Raw genomic sequence first — 22,226 nt, 5'->3', positions numbered from 1 at the left:
AACTAAATTACTTTTCCGGTTGACCTATGACGTCACATGAGGATTTGCGGATCCTTAGAACTTGTTGTAACTGATGTCCGCTGTAATATTTGCACAGATTACAAACATCTCACATGGCTATGCTGATATTAAAAAGCAGATAGCATCAAGAAAGGATAGTGGATTGCGCTAAGAACATGATGTTACTACCAAGAATGTACAGTATCGGGTTGGATGCAAAGAAAGGCGGCGGAAGAGTTCTTTTGAAGGCTTTTTTATTTAGTTAAATAATATAACTTGCTGTAAAAACAAAAATATGGTAGATGGCAATAAAATGGATATCATATTTCTTAGCTAATTTGCTGTAGCTTGATGACGTTGCATCTCTGATGATAGTATTGATATTTTGGAAACATCCTTAATTCAATTCTGAAATGTACAGAAGGCTCATGTTCTCCAGGTCACCTTTGTGTGTGTGAATGACGGAAAGAAAAGCTCGGACTCACTTAAGATAAATAATTTGGCGCCACCTGCTGATTTGCATGTGTAACCCGTAGGGATGGGCCCCCTTCACACGAACCAAAGTGTGCAGATTAAGATACAAGATCGCTAGATAACAAACCTAAACACTAAGCTGTTGTTCAGAGTAAATCCTAAACCGTCAGAGAATATCACCATATGAACTTTTACGGGTCAATATGGTTATCACCCACCTGATAGAGACAAGTGGAAGAATAATATAAAAAAAGACACATTCAATGTTTCAATCAATCAATCAATCAATCAATGTTTATTTATATAGCCCTAAATCACGAGTGTCTCAAAGGGCTGCACAAGCCACAACGACATCCTCGGCTCAGATCCCACATCAGGGCAAGGAAAAACTCAACCCAATGGGACAATAAGAAACCTTGGAGGGGACCGCAGATGTGGGGACCCTCCCTCCCCCCGGGCGACTGGTGCAATGGACGTCGAGTGGATCTAGCATAATATTGTGAGAGTCCAGTCCATAGTGGATCTAACATAATATTGTGAGAGTCCAGTCCATAGTGGATCTAACATAATATTGTGAAAGTCCAGTCCATAGTGGTTCTAACATAATAGTGAGAGTCCAGTCCATAGTGGATCTAGCATAATATTGTGAGAGTCCAGTCCATAGTGGATCTAACATAATATTGTGAGAGTCCAGTCCATAGTGGTTCTAACATAATAGTGAGAGTCCAGTCCATAATGGATCTAACATAATAGTGTGAGAGTCCAGTCCATAGTGGATCTAACATAATCGTGTGAGAGTCCAGTCCATAGTGGATCTAACATAATATTGAAAGAGTCCAGTCCATGGTGGATCTAACATAATAGTGAGAGTCCAGTCCATAGTGGATCTAACATAATAGTGTGAGAGTCCAGTCCATAGTGAATCTAACATAATAGTGTGAGAGTCCAGTCCATAGTGGATCTAACATAATAGTGAGAGTCCAGTCCATAATGGATCTAACATAATAGTGTGAGAGTCAAGTCCATAGTGGATCTAACATAATATTGAAAGAGTCCAGTCCATTGCGGATCTAACATAATAGTGAGAGTCCAGTCCATAATGGATCTAACATAATAGTGAGAGTCCAGTCCATAGTGGATCTAACATAATAGTGTGAGAGTCCAGTCCATAGTGAATCTAACATAATAGTGAGAGTCCAGTCCATAGTGGATCCAACATAATAGTGAGAGTCCAGTCCATAGTGGATCTACCATAATAGTGAGAGTCCAGTCCATAGTGGATCTAACATAATAGTGAGAGTCCAGTCCATAGTGGATCTCGCATAATAGTGTGAGAGTCCATAGTGAATCTAACATAATAGTGAGAGTCCAGTCCATAGTGGATCTACCATAATAGTGAGAGTCCAGTCCATAGTGGATCTAACATAATAGTGAGAGTCCAGTCCATAGTGGGGCCAGCAGGAGACCATCCCGAATGGAGACAGGTCAGCAGCGCAGAGACGTCCCCAACCGATACACAGACGAGCGGTCCACCCTGGGTCCCGACTTTGGACAGCCAGCGCTTTATCCGTGGCCACTGAACCTGTGCCCCCCCTCCACGAAGGAGAGGGGGGCAGAGCAGAAAAGAAACGGCAGATCAACTGGTCAATAAGGGGGGTCTATTTAAAGGCTAGAGTGTACAAATGAGTTTTAAGATGGGACTTAAATGCTTCAAGGTAGCATCTCTAACTGTTACACGGAGGGCATTCCAGGGTACTGGAGCCCCAATAGAAAACGCTCTATAGCCCGCAGACTTTTTTTGGACTCTGGGAATCACTAATAAGCCGGAGTTCTTTGAACACAGATTTCTAATACAATATTGCTGTGTTAAAAGCAATAACTGAGTGATTTGGTGTTCTTCCAGGGGTTACTTTGAGACAGCAGAGGGGTCATGTGACGCCTGCAACACTCCCTGCCTCACGTGTGACGCTGTCAGCACAAAGTGTCTGTCCTGCACTGACGGCCACTACTTGGAGGGCGGCGTGTGCACGCTTAACTGTTCACTGGGCACGTACCCTGCAGACGACGCCACCTGCAGACGCTGCCCCCCACATTGCGACGTCTGCGCCGATGACAGGACCTGTTACAGTAAGTGAGAAGGAAGAACATTCCCCTTAAGGTCATCCCAACAGAAAGTTCACCACTTCTCTCTCATAACCCTTTAGAATGTAGTTTCTTATACCTGATGCTAAATGGCGCATGTAAGGCTAATTGTCCAATGGGCTACTATGAGGACCTGGATGTGGGCCGCTGCGGTCTATGCCACCCCACCTGTGGCAGCTGTTCTGGACCTTTGGCAGACGACTGTGACACCTGCTCCACATTCAGTCCCAAACTCTATAAGGGCACATGTTCAAAGGTGTGCCAGACTGGCACCTACTATGAGGATGCAGCTGCAGAGTGTCAAGGTGAGCCTTGTTGTGCCAGTTAAAATATGGTGTTGTTAGCAACCATGCTTATATTGTCAACACACACGTTAGTTAGGTCATGTACGGCCTTTTCTGGAACCTCCAAAGCTTTGTACATCATTTTTAGCTGTTTGCAAATGCACCAAATTGCTGTGGATTGACTACTACCAGTCCAAAATAGTCTGAATCCCCACGTTAGCATTCCATTCAGTTGTAAACAAATGGCACAAATGTTTCTAACTCCTGTTATTTGTTGGAGGCTAAATTGCAGAGTCTTTTAGGAACGGTTGAAAGGACAGTGTTGTATGTGGGTTAGAGATGCGCGGATAGGCAATTTATTTCATCCGCAACCGCGGCAGAAAGTCGTCAACCATCCGCCATCCACCCGATGTAACGTTTGATCAGAACTGCATCCGCCCGCCATCCGCCCGTTGTTATATATCTAATATTAATAAAAAAATTAAAAAAAAGGGTGAAAACTACGCGAATTGCACCTTGTGCAGACAAGATTTTTCGATCGGACACGGAGGAATTAGCGATGTAAAAGACCACGTTGGGACAAAAAAACACAAGTCTAATGCCGTTGCTAGCGATACAAGTGGAAAACTTTCAACGTTTTTCGTCGCCCAAACAGATTCTTTGGATGTGATAAATGCCGAAGTTTTATTTACGGAGGCAATAATTGAGCATGGACTTCCAATCGCACTGGCTGATCACATGGGACAGTTAATAATGTAATGCAACCTTTAAAAATCATTACGCGGTGATCGCGATCCCAAAAATAAACTTTTCTTGCATGATAATGTCCAGAAAAATTCGCTTTATATTACTATAGAGTCCTTTTAACGAATGAGTTTGATGGTTTATCACAAACCTTAAATGAAAGAAGTCCTTAATTGTTCTCCTGCAGCATGGCCTTGCTTCGTGTTTGGTGCGCCATCCTGTCGGCTGTATTTCACAGCACGACATACTGTTAAAAGTGTTTATACTATTTATACTTTCAATTAACAAATTGAAGTCTTGTGAAAGGTTGACAGGATAACTGGCATTAACTGTCAAAATAATTTCAAACTATTGAAGTTAGCTTACAGAATAAACATGTCAATCAACCCATATGATTTTTGCTGTAATATTTTTGTTTTGAAAAGTCACTGTGACTGATAGAAAAGTGATGGTTTTAGCAACATTTTAACCTGTCTGAATGCTAATAATCATTTTGCGAGCAAGCAGGTAAGCTGCGCGGGCGGAGCGCGCGGAGTGACCCATGTTACGAGCCTCCGGCCACGGGGGTGGCGGGCAGGTAAGCTGCTTACCTGCTGCGCGTGACGCCGGCCGCGGCGAAAGCGGACGAGGCGGGGTGTCGGTGCGGTGGGCGCGGTAGTGACCCTGGACGTGCGTCGGGCCCTTCTCGCGGATCGCCTCAGCTACGGCTCCCGGTGGGGCCCTCTCGGGGGAAGGAGCCTCGGTCCCGGACCCCGGCGAGGCGTCCCTCCGCTCCGTAAAAGTGTCCATCTCTTTTTTTTTTTTTCTTCTGTTGTGGCATATGCTGCAGGTGCCTGCTCGTTTTTCGTATGTGGGTAACAACATTTAACTATGTATATATATTTCCCAATTGGTTTAACTGCCACCCGCAAAAAAAAAAAAAAAGAAAAAAAAAAAAGAAAATTTAATTAATCCGCCCGACCCGACCCGCGAGCGGATAAAATCTTATTTTTTTAAATTTCATCCGCCCGATCCGCGGATAATCCGCGGACTCCGCGGTTGTGTCCGCAAACCGCGCATCTCTAATGTGGGTGCTGTCGCATACCACTTCCTCTGTTCAGGGATGGTTTTTCAACCGAATATTTTATATTCTTGACTAGGGATGATTTTTGTTAAGAAATTATCGATTTCGATGCCATTATCAAATCCTCTTATCGAACCGATTCCTTATCGATTATCTTATCGAATCCAGATAACAAAAACTAACTTTTATTTTTTAAGAAAAAAATCAAATAAAATAAATAAATATTGACTGTTAGTGCCCCTTTAAGTGGGCCACCTAAGAAAAATACATGCAGGGAAAATCCTGCATTCATTTGTATTATTTATTAGACAGACCTGCAAACTCTGGAGTGGTGTAGGCTACAAGATAACGTTAACGTGGTCAGACACATTCAAAAAGGCTAATGTTAACGTTACCACTGACTATGCTTAGGTAATGTTAGTCTAGCAGTCCTGGTTGACATAAGAGGTAACGTTATTTTAGCCTAAAGGCTACAAGTGAGCAGATATGGAAATGAACCGGCAACAGTTAACGTTAGTTACTCACCGGCACTATCACTGGGACTGCAGGTTGAAGCAGAGGAAGAGGGGCGTGCTTCGTCATCTCTGTCGCTGCTTCTCCACGACACCTTTCTCTAACCTTCAGGTTATGTACGGCCTGAACATGTTTCAACATGTTTGTTGTACTGCTCCCCTTACAGGAAGGCGAAGCCTGGCAATAATTGCAGATAGCCGTTTCCTCCTTGTATTTCTTAGTATAGTGAAGCCATGCCTTGGAGCGTTTTTTCCCGGTCCATTGTTGTTGCTGCTTCTGTATCTTCCGCCGAATGACTGAGCTACGTCATTTCCTGTGACGTGCCACAGGACATTTCCTGTGACACGGGATTCGTTCCCAGGGATTCGAATAAAGAACCAAATCTTTTTCTTTTCTTCGATAACAGGAACCGTTTCTCAAAAAGGGATTTGAATCCATGGAATCGGTTCTTTTCTTATGGTACAATCGGGAGAACCGGTTTTCTAACATCATCCCTATTCTTGACTGGCGTTATTGACTCATTCCGCATCAGTATGATGGAGACAAGGCTTGAATTGCTTTGCCAGTTGGCGACACACTGTCATGTTTATGATGATTTATTTCTTGAATACAAATATTATTATTCACTTCTCAGCAGTGAGACACTCACTTTCTTCCATAGCATAGTTAGAAAAATAAAATCCTTTTCATCGCGATGTAACCTGCCTTACTTCCTGTGTCGTATCCTCGATTAAATGAAAGGACAGTTATAACTTGTGACATCTAACTATAAACTAATGCCAGCGAGTTAGACCGGATGTTTTGGTCAAATCTTACTGGGTTCCCTGTGACATTTACTATGCTAACTAATGTCGGTGATGCTTTTAACTCAAATTTTTGCTTGCAACTTAAAGCATAAAAATGAGCTTAAAACACTCTAAAGTTGAGGTATGGACTTATATTTACAGTGGTATGACTACTATCAATGTTAAAATGGTACTTCAACAATTTCCTGTACCGTTATTAAAAACATTGTGATGGCAGAAGTTAATACATACTCACATTAGAATAGAACCTTTGACAATTTAATAAATTGATTTTGTGATGCAGCTTTTGTACTAGTTGTTTAAAGAAATGCATATGCTGCTGAATGACGATGACGGATTATGTGCAGAGTGCCATCAGACTTGTACAAGCTGCTCCGGACCAGACCCGAACCAGTGCACCCAGTGTGAACGGGGCCTGGTGCTGGACCCGAACACACTCCTATGTGGGGTGACCGGTGATAGCGACTGCCCCCCGAAGACCTTCCTGCACGACGACCAGTTCACATGCATAGGCTGCCATCGCCACTGCTACTCCTGCGAAGGGCCTGGCAGCCATGAGTGTCTCACTTGTGCTGTCCCAACATACCTTCACAGTGAGTTCCTACTTATGTTCTTCTTTTTGGGATTTAAAAGGAATTAGATATCTATATATGTGTATATGTCTGTGTGTGTGTGTATTATATGTATACGTATATATATATATATATATATATATATATATATATATATATATATATATGTATATCATACTTGCCAACCCTCCCGGATTTTCCGGGAGACTCCCGAAATTCAGCGCCTCTCCCGAAAACCTCCCGGGACAAATTTTCTCCCGAAAATCTCCCGAAATTCAGGCGGACCTGGAGGCCACGCCCCCTCCAGCTCCATGCGGACCTGGAGGGTCCGCATGGAGCAATGTTGTTGTAATATATTGAGTTGGAGGCAATAAACAGGCGAGGTGATGAAGTATGTCTCTTTACTGTAGACTTCAGAACAGACTCACACACTTGACGTCAGGTGCGCAACACCACGTAAATCGTTGGCCAACCAAAAAGTAACCCGAGTACGCTATAGCCAACATTCACCAGGAGATGGCAACAGACAAACATAGATCACCCAAACAACCCAACCAAAAAATGCAGCAGCTCAATTAAAAAACTCTACTTAAGCCACATTCTTTTTTTTTTTTTTTAGTACTGAACTCTTAACCCTCATTTGTAAACAATAACATGCTTATTATACAAACAGTATTTGTACATCTTTAACACAGATTTTTATACTGTCTTCAGAGATTCAGTTTTTTGGGGGGTACTCGAAACCTTTCTGGGTAACTGCGGATCACTGGTGGGGTTTTTGTTGTGGGTGATCTGGGTTCTGATGATGGCAACTCAGCAGCCCTTGAATATGGTTCAATGATGAGACTAGTTTGGGTCTGACTCACTGATGGTCCTGATGATGGAACTGAAACAGCACTGTCCAGTTGTACTGATGGCACATTTTCTGCAACTGGTGGAGACTAGATAACTGGCAGTCTCTCCATGTTTTCTCGTCATGGTAACATGTGATCCACATGCACTGTGCGCTGTCTCTGTCCCTCTTGATATATATATATAAGAAAATACTTGACTTCGTGAATTCTAGCTGTAAATATACTCCTCCCCTCTTAATCACGCCCCCCCCCCCCCCCACCCCCCACCTCCTGAAATCGGAGGTCTCAAGGTTGGCAAGTATGATATATATGTATGTATGTATGTTGACAGCCTGTTTCACTTCTTTAGATCAGTGTTTTTCAACCTTTTTTGAGCCAAGGCACAGTTTTTGCGTTGAAAAAATCCGGAGGCACACCACCAGCAGAAATCATTAAAAAACCAAACTCGTTGTCGCAATTGTTGGATATGAATTCCGAAAGGGACAAGCGATAGAAAATGGATGGATGGATGGACTTTAAAGCATAACCAAGCATGCATCAATATAGCTCTTGTCTCAAAGTAGGTGTACTGTCACCACCTGGCACATCACACCCTGACTTATTTGGACTTTTTTTGCTGTTTTCCTGTGTGTAGTATTTTAGTTCTTGTCTTGCGCTCCTTTTTTGGTGACTTTTTCTCTTTTTTTGGTATTTTCCTGTAGCAGTTTCATGTCTTCCTTTGAGTGAGATTTCCCGCATCTACTTTGTTTTAGCAATCAAGAATATTTCAGTTGTTTTTATCCTTCTTTGTGGGGACATTGTTGATTGTCATGTCATGTTCGGATGTACATTGTGGACACCATCTTTGCTCCACTGTAAGTCTTTGCTGTTGTCCAGCATTCTGTTTTTGTTTACTTTGTAGCCAGTTCAGTTTTAGTTTCGTTCTGCATAGCCTTCCCTAAGCTTCAATGCCTTTTCTTATGGGCACACACCTTTTGTTTATTTTTGGTTTAAGCATTAGACACCTTTTTACCTGCACCCTGCCTCCCGCTGTTTCCGACATCTACAAAGCAATTAGCTACCTGCTGCCACCTACTGATATGGAAGAGTATTACACGGTTACTCTGCCGAGCTCTAGACAGCACCGACACTCAACAACAACACATCATTTGCAGACTATAGAACGTGACAAGCGGTAGAAAATGGATGGATGGATGGATGGAATTACTGGTTTGCAAAAAAAATATTTTTAACCCAAATAGGTGAGATTAGAACATCTCCCACGGCACACCAGACTATACTAGTGTGCCGCGGCACAGTGGTTGAAAAACACTGCTTTAGACAGCAGTATATAAGTTGAGTGAATACTGCCTCTGCTGGTTGATGCCAATATTGGCATATTTTTGGGATCTTGTAATACTCTTGTAAGACAGTTTCTTGTCAATGACATCATCAACTGGCCCAATTCGTCTGCAGCATAATTACTGGTGTATAAGAATCTCACATTCTATTGAAAATGTGAGAACTGTAAAGAACTAGCGTTGAGTACAGCACAAAAAAAAAGAAGTGTGTATGCATTAATTTGTGTATTTGCAGACAGGACTTGCGTGAACGAGTGTCCAGCTGGTACGTACACGACGAGGCAGGAGGCAGACGGAACCCAGCTGGGGTTCTGTTTACCGTGTGACCGCGTGTGCGCCACCTGTACAGGGGTGTCGCCCAAAGACTGCCTGGCGTGTGCACCCGGATACTTACACCTCCTTCATCTGTGTGTCAGCCATTGTCCTACCGGGTATGATTGCCTTGTCATCATTTCCCATTGTGTGGACTTTGTGTAGAGATGTACAGTAAGCTCTTTGTAGTTTCTGTTTGCTTTCTCCTTCCTGGAATTGATTTATGGACGTTACTTTCTTAGGATAGATAGATAGATAGATAGATGAATCAACAATAGCACATTATGACCATAATCCTACTAACATTCAACCTCATTAGGTCCAGATCCGTTTGAGATCTATTGTAATAAGTTTCTTGGCATTTTTTATTTTTTATTATTAGCACGCAGTTTTGCAGTAGAGTAGAACTGCATGTAGCTAAATAAAGTACAGTAGTCACTGCAAAACAACACCAATAATAAATTTAATTTAATAAAAAATGTAATTTAATAAATGAATACTCTCTCATTAGAGGGGACCTATGATGATTATAGTATACATTTGAAACACTCCCACGTGGTTTAAATCAGGGGTTCTTAACCTTTTTGATCTCGGGGCCCAACTTTTCCACTAAAGAGGGGCCTGGGACCCACTCAAAAATTAACACTGAATTAGTAATCTTACTCTTTATTTTTAATCGTGTTCAATAATTATATATAAACCTACTCACAGTTTAAAGGGGAACATTATCACAATTTCAGAAGGGTTAAAACCATTAAAAATCAGTTCCCAGTGGCTTATTTTATTTTTCGAAGTTTTTTTCAAAATTTTACCCATCACGCAATAGCCCTAAAAAAAGCTTCAAAGTGCCTGATTTTAACCATCGTTATATATACCCGTCCATTTTCCTGTGACGTCACATAGTGATGCCGATACAAACAAACATGGCGGCTAGAACAGCAATGGATAGCGACATTAGCTTGGATTCAGACTCGGATTTCAGCGGCTTAAGCGATTCAACAGATTACGCGTGTATTGAAACGGATGATTGTAGTGTGGAGGCAGGTAGCGAAAACCAAATTGAAGAAGAAACTGAAGCTATTGAGCCATATCGGTTTGAACCGTATGCAAGCGAAACCGACAAAAACGACACGACAGCCAGCGACACGGGAGAAAGCGAGGACGAATTTGGCGATCGCCTTCTAACCAACGATTGGTATGTGTTTGTTTGGCATTAAAGGAAACTAACAACTATGAACTAGGTTTACAGCATATGAAATACATTTGGCAACAACATGCACTTTGAGAGTGCAGACAGCCCAGTTTTCATCAATTAATATATTCTGTAGACATACCCTCATCCGCTCTCTTTTCCTGGGGGTCTGGCGGCAGATTTCTTTGACTTTATCGTTGGAAATGCATCTGCTTTGAGTGTCGCAGGATATCCACATATTCTTGCCATCTCTGTCGTAGCATAGCTTTCGTCGGTAAAGTGTGCGGAACAAACGTCCAATTTCTTGCCACTTTCGCATCTTTGGGCCACTGGTGCAACTTGAATCCGTCCCTGTTGGTGTTGTTACACCCTCCGACAACACACCGACGAGGCATGATGTCTCCAAGGTACGGAAAACAGTCGAAAAAACGGAAAATAACAGAGCTGATTTGACTCGGTGTTTGAGAAAATGGCGGATTGCTTCCCGATGTGACGTCACAACGAGAGCGAATTTTAGAAAGGCGTTTAATTCGCCAAAATTCACCCATTTAGAGTTCGGAAATCGGTTAAAAAAATATATGGTCTTTTTTCTGCAACATCAAGGTATATATTGACGCTTACATAGGTCTGGTGATAATGTAAAATAAACCTTGCCAAACGATATGAATGTATGTGTTAATCACAAAGATTATTATCAAGGCTTAGGTCAGGCGGATTACAAAAATAAATACTAATCAAATGTACTTAAACTTAAAAAAACTGATGAAAAGTAAATTACCGTTTTTGTCGGACTATAAATCGCAGTTTTTTTCATAGTTTGGTCGGAGGTGCGACTTATACTTAGGAGCAACTTATGTGTGAAATTCTTAACACATTAGCGTAAAATATCAAATAATATTATTTAGCTCATTCACGTAAGAGACTAGACGTATAAGATTTCATGGGATTTAGCGATTAGGAGTGACAGATTGTTTGGTAAACGTATAGCATGTTCTATATGTTATAGTTATTTGAATGACTCTTACCATAATATGTTACGTTAACATACCAGTTGGTTATTTATGCCTCATATAACGTACACTTATTCAGCCTGTTGTTCACTATTCTTTATTTATTTTAAATTGTATTTCAAATGTCTATTCTTGGCGTTGGGTTTTATCAAATAAATTTCCCCCAAAAATGCGACTTATAGTCCAGTTTAACTTATATATGTTTTTTCCCTTCTTTATTATGCATTTTCGGCCGGTGCGACTTATACTCCGGAGCGACTTATAGTCCGAAAAATACGGTACGCAGTGCTGCAATAAATCCACCCATCTATCCATCCTGACTAAATGTATAATAAATAAGATTAATATATGTGTTTATTAAACAAACTGTATATAAAGTTTAAGTGCAAATGAAAAGACAATTTCACCACTTTAGTCATAATTTTTGCGATTAAGAAACTTCACTGACTTTAGTTTCAGATTTCTTCTGTTTGTTTGACATTGTCATTACTGCCACAAGTGGTGGAAACGTGCATTACAACGGTGTACCGCTGCGGCCCATACGGACGTCAGCTAAGAAAAATATGTTTTTTGGTGGCCCTATGGTTAAGAAACACTGGTCTACTCTAGATCATGTGCATTGGATATGCTTTGGTGTCAGTTTCCTGTGAATTTTGCTCTCTTAAGTCACATTTATAACCCACTTTTTGCGTATGTCTGCAAGATGTTCAATTGTGGAGCCGTTCCCGGATTGCAAATGAAAAGTAACATCATTTATTGTTTTGAAAATGTTCACTGTGTATCCGGAAAGAATTCACAGCGCTTCACTTTTTCCCACATTTTGTTACCTTTGGGCAGTTTTTTCCCATCCCTTTTTGCAGCACCTATCAAGCTCCATTTGGTTGGATGATAAGCGTTGGTTTGAATCCAGGATGTCTCTGTACATTGCTGCATTCATCTTAGTCTAGTCAGGGTGTTGACCAAGAACCTGAAGGTCACTCTGTCAGATCTAACGTATTCCTCTGTGGAAGCCAGAAGGAAGCCATTTCTTGGTAAAAGGTTGGCCAAATTGCACCTGAAAGACTCTCCAACAATGGGAAACAAAGTTCTCTGGTCCGATGAGACAAAGATTGAAGTCTTTGGCGTGAATGTTTGGAGGAAACCAGGCACCGCTCATCACCAGGTCAATACCATCCCTTCAGTGAAGCATGGTGGTGGCAGCATCATGCTGTGGGGATTTTACCGTTAGACTAGTTAGGATAGAGGGAAATATAAATGCAGCAATGTACAGAGACATCCTGGATGAAAACCAACACTTATCATCCAACATTATGGAGCTTGAGAGGTGTTGCAAAGAGGAATGGGCAAAACTGCCCAAAGATAGGTGTGCCAAGCTTGTGGCATCGTATTCAAAAAGACTTGAGGCTGTAAAGGGGCATCAACAAAGTATTGAGCAGACTATGAATTTTTATGTACATGTAATATTTTAGTTTTTTATCTTTAATAAATTCGCTAAATTTAAAAATGTTTTCACATTGTTATTATGGGGTATTGTCCGTAGAAATTTGAGGACAAAAATGACTGAATTCCCCTTTGGAATCAGTCTTTGACTTGACAAAATGTGGAAAAAGTGAAGGGCTGTGAATACTTTCCGTGTCATGTCTGTGTGATCATGTTTTTGTTTTGGTCATGTTCGGTTTTGTTTTTGGACTTTTTGTGCACTTTTGTTTTGTCACCATAGCAACCATTAGTTTTCACCTGTCACGTCACGCACCTGTTTCACGTTTTGAGTCACGCACCTGCTTTCACTAATCATGTCTATAGTATTTAAGTTCATTGTTTTCAGTTTGTCGTTCTGACGACATCCCGCATTTATACTCTCCACACACCCTTATGACCCTTGCTGCGCTTTTTCATGCCGTTTTTTCATCCAAGTAAGTTTTCTTTATTCATGCCATAGTTTGCAAGTTTTGTTTAATTGTTCATAGTTTCTGCCAATGTGCAAGTTCTGTGTTTATAGTCTAGTTTTGTACCTCCGCCCCTGTGCGCGCCTTTTGTTTGATCCTTTTCTTTGTAGTTATAGTGTTTAAATAAATCATGTATTTACCTTCACGCCACATCTGGTCCAATTCACTTGCACCCCGGGAGAACAAACCACGCCACAGTCCAAGTTCTGACAGATGTCGTCAGCACGACAAACCGAAAACAATGAACTTAAATACTATAGACATGATTAGTGAAAGCAGGTGCGTGACTCAAAACGTGAAACAGGTGCGTGACGTGACAGGTGAAAACTAATGGTTGCTATGGTGACAAAACAAAAGTGCACAAAAAGTCCAAAAACAAAACCGAACATGACCAAAACAAAAACATGATCACACAGACATGACATTCCGGTGCGCTGTATATATTTTGAATTTTTTTTCCAGACGCAGTCGAAAAAAAACATTAGGTACACCTGCACACTTGCCATCGATTCATACTTTGCATAAAAAAACTGCTATTTTTAGCAGCATTAATGACTGCAAGTGTTACTACGCACATGCCAGGATTATTTAAAATAATACTTTATTTGACCTTTTTTGTGTAATATTTTATAGATTGAAGCAGAGAGGGAAGAGATCCTCCCACTTTGGCTGAGATTTTGACTTAATGTCCAAACGAGTATCAATCAATCAATGATCAATCAATCAATGTTTACTTATATAGCCCTAAATCACAAGTGTCTCAAAGGGCTGCACAAGCCACAACGACATCATCGGCTCAGATCCCACATCAGGGCAAGGAAAAAGTCCACCCGATGGGACAATGAGAAACCTTGGAGGGGACCGCAGATGTGGGGACCCCCCCTGGGCGACCGGTGCAATGGACGTCGAGTGGATCTAACATAATATTGTGATAGTTCAGTCCATAGTGGATCTAACATAATAGTGTGAGAGTCCAGTCCATAGTGGATCTAACATAATAGTGTGAGAGTCCAGTCCATAGTGGATCTAACATAATAGTGTGAGAGTCCAGTCCATAGTGGATCTAACATAATAGTGTGAGAGTCCAGTCCATAGTGGATCTAACATAATATTGTGAGAGTCCAGTCCATAGTGGATCTAGCATAATATTGTGAGAGTACAGTCCATAGTGGATCTAACATAATAGTGTGAGACTCCAGTCCATAGTGGATCTAACATAATAGTGTGAGAGTTCAGTCCATAGTGGATCTAACATAATAGTGTGAGAGTCCAGTCCATAGTGGATCTAACATAATAGTGAGAGTCCAGTCCATAGTGGATCTAACATAATAATGAGAGTCCAGTCCATAGTGGATCTAACATAATAGTGAGAGTCCAGTCCATAGTGGATCTAACATAATAGTGTGAGAGTCCAGTCCATAGTGGATCTAACATAATAGTGTGAGAGTCCAGTCCATAGTGGATCTAACATAATATTGTGAGAGTCCAGTCCATAGTGGATCTAACATAATAGTGAGAGTCCAGTCCATAGTGGATCTAACAAAGTATTGTGAGAGTCCAGTCCATAGTGGATCTAGCATAATAGTGTGAGAGTACAGTCCATAGTGGATCTAACATAATAGTGTGAGACTCCAGTCCATAGTGGATCTAACATAATAGTGTGAGAGCTCAGTCCATAGTGGAGCTAACATAATAGTGTGAGAGTCCAGTCCATAGTGGATCTAACATAATAGTGTGAGAGTTCAGTCCATAGTGGATCTAACATAATAGTGTGAGAGTCCAGTCCATAGTGGATCTAACATAATAGTGAGAGTCCAGTCCATAGTGGATCTAACATAATAGTGAGAGTCCTGTCCATAGTGGATCTAACATAATAGTGTGAGAGTCCAGTCCATAGTGGATCTAACATAATAGTGAGAGTCCAGTCCATAGTGGATCTAACATAGTAGTGAGACTCCAGTCCATAGTGGATCTAACATAATAGTGTGAGAGTCCAGTCCATTGTGGATCTAACATAATAGTGAGAGTCCAGTCCATAGTAGATTTAACATAATATTGTGAGAGTCCAGTCCATAGTCGTTCTAGCATACCGGTAATATTGTGAGAGTCCAGTCCATAGTGGATCTATCATAATAGTGTGAGAGTCCAGTCCATAGTAGATCTAACATAATAGTGTGAGAGTCCAGTTCATAGTGGATATAACATAATAGTGAGAGTCCAGTCCATAGTGGATCTAACATAATAGTGAGACTCCAGTCCATAGTGGATCTAACATAATAGTGTGAGAGTCCAGTCCGTAGTGGATCTAACATAATAGTGTGAGAGTCCAGTCCGTAGTGGATCTAACATAATAGTGTGAGAGTCCAGTCCATAGTGGATCTAGCATAATATTGTGAGAGTCCAGTCCATAGTGGATCTAACATAATAGGGAGAGTCCAGTCCATAGTGGATCTAACATTATAGTGAGAGTCCAGTCCATAGTGGATCTAACATAATAATGAGAGTCCAGTCCATAGTGGATCTAACATTATAGTGAGAGTCCAGTCCATAGTGGATCCAACATAATAATGAGAGTCCAGTCCATAGTGGATCTAACATTATAGTGAGAGTCCAGTCCATAGTGGATCTAACATAATAGTGTGAGTCCAGTCCATAGTGGATCTAACATAATAATGAAAGTCCTGTCCATAGTGGATCTATCATAATAGTGAGAGTCCAGTCCATAGTGGATCTAACATAATAGTGAGAGTCCAGTCCATAGTGGATCTAACATAATATTGTGAGAGTCCAGTCCATAGTGGATCTAACATAATAGTGAGAGTCCAGTCCATAGTGGATCTAACATAATAATGAGAGTCCAGTCCATAGTGGATCTAACATAATAGTGTGAGTCCAGTCCATAGTGGATCTAACATAATAGTGTGAGTCCAGTCCATAGTGGATCTAACATAATAGTGTGAGTCCAGTCCATAATGGATCTAACATAATAGTGTGAGTCCAGTCCATAGTGGATCTAACATAATAGTGTGAGTCCAGTCCATAGTGGATCTAACATAATAGTGTGAGTCCAGTCCATAGTGGGGCCAGCAGGAGACCATCCGAGTATGTCCACCTTGCAGTGACGTCACAATGTAGCCAGACCCCAAAAACCTTGCAAAAAGGTGCATCCAACCTTATAATTTGACGCTTTGGTATTAACACAAATATCTATATTGTAACAACATTTATATGTCAGAAAAGAATACATTTATCATAGGTTCCCTTTAAGTAGTGCAGGTGTACCTATTGTTGTGATGCTATTGCAAAATGACATCCTACTTATAAATGTCTTATTGTTTTCATACATTGTTTTATGTCAGGTACTACCAAGCCGGCGTCCACTGTAAGAAATGCGACCACTCCTGTGAGATGTGCACGGGTCCGGGACCAGAGTCCTGTCGGCCTTGTCTCCCTCCTCTTCTGGAGCTGCAAGGAACCAAGATGTGTGTTGAACGTTGCCCACAACGCTTCTACCAGCTGGACGAGGTGTGCAAGCAGTGCCACATCAGTTGTCGCACCTGCACAGGTACGTGCCAACACAATGTGTGACTGTGTGCTGCACTTTGTGTCAATATTGGTGGCCGCTTTTACGGTTATCCTCACCAGATGACGTATGTTTGGCAGACGCCTCTCCTCAGAGCTGTGTGACGTGCGACAATGGCAGCACGCTGAAGGACAAAGTCTGTTATCCACGCTGTGAGGAGGGGAAGTACTTCACTGAAGAGGTTTGCTGTTCATTTCAACTATTAACAGTATGATGCTGCTACATCTTGGTTATAAAGTACGTCATCTACATTATCAGTTTTTTTTGGCACGGCTCCCTAAGTGGAGACGGCTATTTTAGCTCCCAAGTGGCTCCTGTGATTTTTTTGTTGTTGCTTAAATTAATGTCTTAAAACCTTTTAAAGCCTGAGCCACTAAATAATTGACAGAAAATTGCAATTATTTAAAACTGGAGCTTATCTTGGTCCTTCTGAACAAATGTTTGTTTGTTTTTTTAACAAAAATCAATTTCCAGATATGATTTACAATTTGTATCATATTTGACACAGCAGGTCATAGGATATTATTTGGGTTTTAAAGGCTGAGCCACTAAATAATTGACAGAAAATTCCAATTATTTAAAACTGGAGCTTCTCTTGGTCCTTCTGAACAAATGTTTTTTTTTTTTTAACAAAAATCAATTTCCAGATACGATTTTCAATTTGTATCATATTTGACATAGCAGGTCACAGGATATTATTTTGGTTTTAAAGCCTGAGCCACTAAATAATTGACAGAAAATTCCAATTATTTAAAACTGGAGCTTTTATTGGTCCTTCTGAACAAATGTTTTTTTTTTTTTTTTTTACTACAATCAATTTCCAGATATGATTTACAATTTGTATCATATTTGACACAGCAGGTCACAGGATATTATTTGGGTTTTAAAGCCTGAGCCACTAAATAATTGACAGAAAATTGCAATTATTTAAAACTGGAGCTTTTATTGGTCCTTCTGAACAAATGTTTTTTTTTTTTTTTTTTACTACAATCAATTTCCAGATATGATTTACAATTTGTATCATATTTGACACAGCAGGTCACAGGATATTATTTTGGTTTTAAAGCCTGAGCCACTAAATAATTGACAGGAAATTCCAATTATTTAAAACTGGAGCTTTTATTGGTCCTTCTGAACAAATGTTTTTTGTTTTTTTTAACAAAAATAAATTTCCAGATATGATTTTCAATATGTATCATATTTGACACAGCAGGTCACAGGATATTATTTTGGTTTTAAAGCCTGAGCCACTAAATCATTGACAGAAAATTCCAATTATTTAAAACTGGAGCTTTTATTGGTCCTTCTGAACAAATGTTTGTTTGTTTTTTTTAACAAAAATCAATTTCCAGATATGATTTTCAATTGGTATCATATTTGACACAGCAGGTCACAGGATATTATTTGGGTTTTTTTTTTATAACAAAAAAAAACACAATGCAATACACATAAATAACTATCATGTTATTTCCAAACATAAACATAACAGATCACTTGAATTCACATTATTTTCATATTCAATGTTGTAATTATTTGCCATCTAAAAAAACATGCAAAAAGTCAACATCAGTATGTATGTTTTTAAAGAGAACATTACAAAACAAAATATCAAATACAATGTTTATTTCTTCATGACTATTCATAATATATGCTGATTATCAGAATGCCCACAATACTGGGAGGAGAGGATGCAAATATACAAACCCCAAAAGCAGTGAAGTTGTCACGTTGTCTAAATCGTAAATAAAAACAAAATACAATGATTTGCAAATCCGTTTCAACTTATATTCAATTGAATAGACTGCAAAGACAAGATATTTAACGTTCGAACTGGAAAACTTTTTTATTTTTTGCAAATATTAGCTCATTTGGAATTTGATGCCTGTAACATGTTTTAAAAAAGCTGGCACAAGTGGCAAAAAAGACTGAGAAAGTTGAGGAATGCTCATCAAAACACTTATTTGGAACATCTCACAGGTGAACGGGCTAATTGGGAACAGGTGGTTGCCATGGTTGGGTATAAATGCAGCTTCCATGAAATGCTCAGTCATTCACAAACAAGGATGGGGCGAGGGTCACCACTTTGTCAACAAATGCGCGAGCAAATTGTCCAACAGTTTAAGAACAACATTTCTCAAACAGCTATTGCAAGGAATTTAGGGATTTCACCATCTACGGTCCGTAATATTGTCAAAGGGTTCAGGGAATATGGAGAAATCACTGCACGTAAGCGATGATATTACGGACCTTCGATCCCTCAGGCGGTACTGCATCAAAAAGCGACATCAGTGTGTAAAGGATATCACCACATGGGCTCAGGAACACTTCAGAAAACCACTGTCAGTAACTACAGTTGATCGCTACATCTGTAAGTGCAAGTTGAAACTCTACTATGCAAAGCCAAAGCCATTTATCAACAACACCCAGAGCTCATCTAAGATGGACTGATGCAAAGTGGAAAAGTGTTCTGTGGTCTGACGAGTCCACATTTCAAATTGTTTTTGGAAACTGTGGATGTCGTGTCCTCCGGACCAAAGAGGAAAAGAACCATCCAGATTGTTATAGGCGCAAAGTTCAAAAGTCAGCATCTGTGATGGTATGGGGGTGTATTAGTGCCCAAGGCATGGGTAACTTACACATCTGTGAAGGTACCATTAATGCTGAAAGGTATATACAGGTTTTGGAGCAACACATGTTGCCATCCAAGCAACGTTATCATGGACGCCCCTGCTTATTTCAGCAAGACAATGTCAAGCCACGTGTTACAACAGCGGGGCTTCATAGTAAAAGAGTGCTGGTACTAGACTGGCCTGCCTGTAGTCCAGACCTGTCTCCCATTGAAAATGTGTGGCGCATTATGAAGCCTAAAATACCACAACGGAGACCCCCGGACTGTTGAACAACTTAAGCTGTACATCAAGCAAGAATGGGAAAGAATTCCACCTGAAAAGCTTCAAAAATGTGTCTTAAAAGGAAAGGCCATGTAACACAGTGGTAAAAATGCACCTGGGACAACTTTTTTGCAATGTGTTGCTGCCATTAAATTCTAAGTTAATGATTATTTGCCTAAAAAAATTAAGTTTCTCAGTGGGAACATTAAATATCTTGTCTTTGCAGTCTATTCAATTGAATATAAGTTGAAAAGGATTTGCAAATCATTGTATTCTCTTTTTATTTACCATTTACACAACGTGACAACTTCACTGCTTTTGGGTTTTGTAGTTTTATCCTGGTATTTTGGATCTAAGTAGATCAGACTCAAAGTGTCTCAACTATTTTGCTTATTTTCTTCACCTTTGCAAAAATTAAAATTAAAAAATGTACCTTAACTACTTTTACAGGCAACCTGTGCGCCATGTGACCGCTCATGCAAACACTGCAGTGGTCCCAGACCTGACCAGTGTCTGATTTGTCACCAAGATTTTGGTCTTCACGCCGTGGAGAGTCGCTGTGCCCGCTGCTGCCGGGCAGGCGGCAACCATTCAGACTGTTGTGTTTGTGACAGCCGCTCAGGTACGAACGCCATCTTCATAAACAATTCACTACTAAAAGTGTGTGTGTGTGTGTGTGTTAGCTCTGTGTGTGGAGATCACCGGACCCAGGTCAGGCGAGGAGCTGGTGACCGACATGAACATGTCATCGAGAGTGCTCAAACACACCTCGGTGGCCGCGCCCGTAGCCCTGCTGGCGGTGCTGGTTTTGGCTGTGCTGGCCTTGGCTTTGGTGAAGGCCCGAGCCAGGAAGAGGCTCTGCTGGAAGCAAAGTTACGAGAGACTGAGCGGCAGCGCCAACATGCCTCACGGCGTGCCTGAACCGGACAGCGGGGACGAGGTGGACGTGGTGTACACCAGCAGAGGAGGCTCGGTGTATCGGCGCTACAGTTTCATCCACGAGCGGGACGCCCACGCTGATCCTGTGGACGAGAGCACTTGTCTCAACCAGTCCTAGACCGGACCCCCCTGAAGGGTACCAACTGAGAACACTGTGATGTGTACGCCAGGTCACTAGATGGCAGCCTTTGTGGCACAAGTCACCGTATCAATAGGAGGAGTTTTAGTGGTTCAAAAGTAAAATGATGAATATTTGTTGCTATTTGAGTTGTGAATGAATTTATCTTGACAATATCTACAAAAAGTATATTTATTTAGAGTTATGAATATCTCACAAAAGCCTTTTATTACACAGTATATTCTCAAAGAATGAATGGCCAAATAGGGACAAGATTCAATAAATAAATACATCTTTACGTAAGTACTTAAATAATGAAATGTGTCATTGATCATTTAAAATTGGCATTAAATACATAAATGTGTTATAAAATTGTCATTCATTTTAAATTAAATTTGATTATTTAATCATTTATTTAATTTAAATTTCATTATTTGATTATTGATGTCATTATTCGATGATTTATTTTATTGATTTGCTTAATGTATTATACTTAATTTATTAAATTAAGTATGATTTAAATTATTATTTAAATTGATAATTGACTTAATAATTATAAACTTCAATGTGTCATGACATCTACATCATTATTGAAAGATTTACTTAATTAATTTTGAATACATAATGTCAAGACTTGGTCCTGGGTGTTAGCTTTTCCGGGAAGCAACGGAAAGTTGGCTCGGGCGAGACGGGAATTAAGGTACATGATTTATTTAATATATAAAAAAAAGTACAAACGAAAAGCGCGCACAGTGGCGGAGAATAAACTATGAAACCAAAAGACTATAGCAAAAAAAATACAAATGAAAAGCACGCACAGTGGCGGAAACTATGAACAATTAAACAAAACATTAACTGTGGCTTGATAAACAAAAACTTACTTGGCATGGAAGCGGCATGAAAAAAGAGCAGCAAGGATCATAAGGGTGTGGAGAGTGTGCAGAAGCATATATGGGGGGATGTCGTCAGCACGAACAACAGAAAATGAATGAACTTAAATACTATGGACATGATTAGTGAAAGCAGGTGCGTGACTCAAAACGTGAAACAGTTGCGTGACGTGACAGGTGAAAACTAATGGTTGCTATGGTGACAAACAAGAGTGCACAATGAGTCCAAACGTGGAACAGGTGAAACTAATGGGTAATCATGCAAACAAGACAAGGGAGTGAAAAGCCAGAAACTAAACAAAACATGACTTAAAACAAAACATGATTACACAGACATGACACATAAATACTAAAAACCACTTTACAAACCAAATTAAATATAGTTGTTTTTCAATGTGTCATACAGTTTTTAGTGTAAAATTATATTAAATTATTCTGTCATTTCATTCATTATTTCATGAATAAATTAATTGTTGATTGCATTTTGCTATTAATTAAATAAAGACACATGTTAAGTAATTGTTTAAATATGTATTTTTTACAAAGTAAATAA

General features: G+C 40.2%; 1 protein-coding gene across 1 annotated transcript in view; it reads left to right on the top strand.

The window, feature by feature from the left end:
• LOC133612713 (cysteine repeat modular protein 2) overlaps positions 1-20,927 on the top strand; it is a 60,648-nt gene extending 39,721 nt beyond the window's left edge. The window contains exons 9-16 of the mRNA XM_061970366.2: positions 2,378-2,601; positions 2,679-2,921; positions 6,374-6,619; positions 9,028-9,223; positions 16,612-16,817; positions 16,916-17,016; positions 20,177-20,348; positions 20,410-20,927. Of these exons, the coding sequence (XP_061826350.1) occupies positions 2,378-2,601; positions 2,679-2,921; positions 6,374-6,619; positions 9,028-9,223; positions 16,612-16,817; positions 16,916-17,016; positions 20,177-20,348; positions 20,410-20,783 (1,762 nt within the window). The 3' untranslated portion in view covers positions 20,784-20,927. The remainder of the gene's footprint in view (positions 1-2,377; positions 2,602-2,678; positions 2,922-6,373; positions 6,620-9,027; positions 9,224-16,611; positions 16,818-16,915; positions 17,017-20,176; positions 20,349-20,409) is intronic.
• Positions 20,928-22,226: the final 1,299 nt, after the last annotated feature.

Source organism: Nerophis lumbriciformis, linkage group LG10 (genome assembly GCF_033978685.3).
Source record: "Nerophis lumbriciformis linkage group LG10, RoL_Nlum_v2.1, whole genome shotgun sequence".
Lineage (NCBI taxonomy): Eukaryota > Metazoa > Chordata > Actinopteri > Syngnathiformes > Syngnathidae > Nerophis > Nerophis lumbriciformis.
This window is presented reverse-complemented; position numbering and strand designations above follow the sequence as displayed.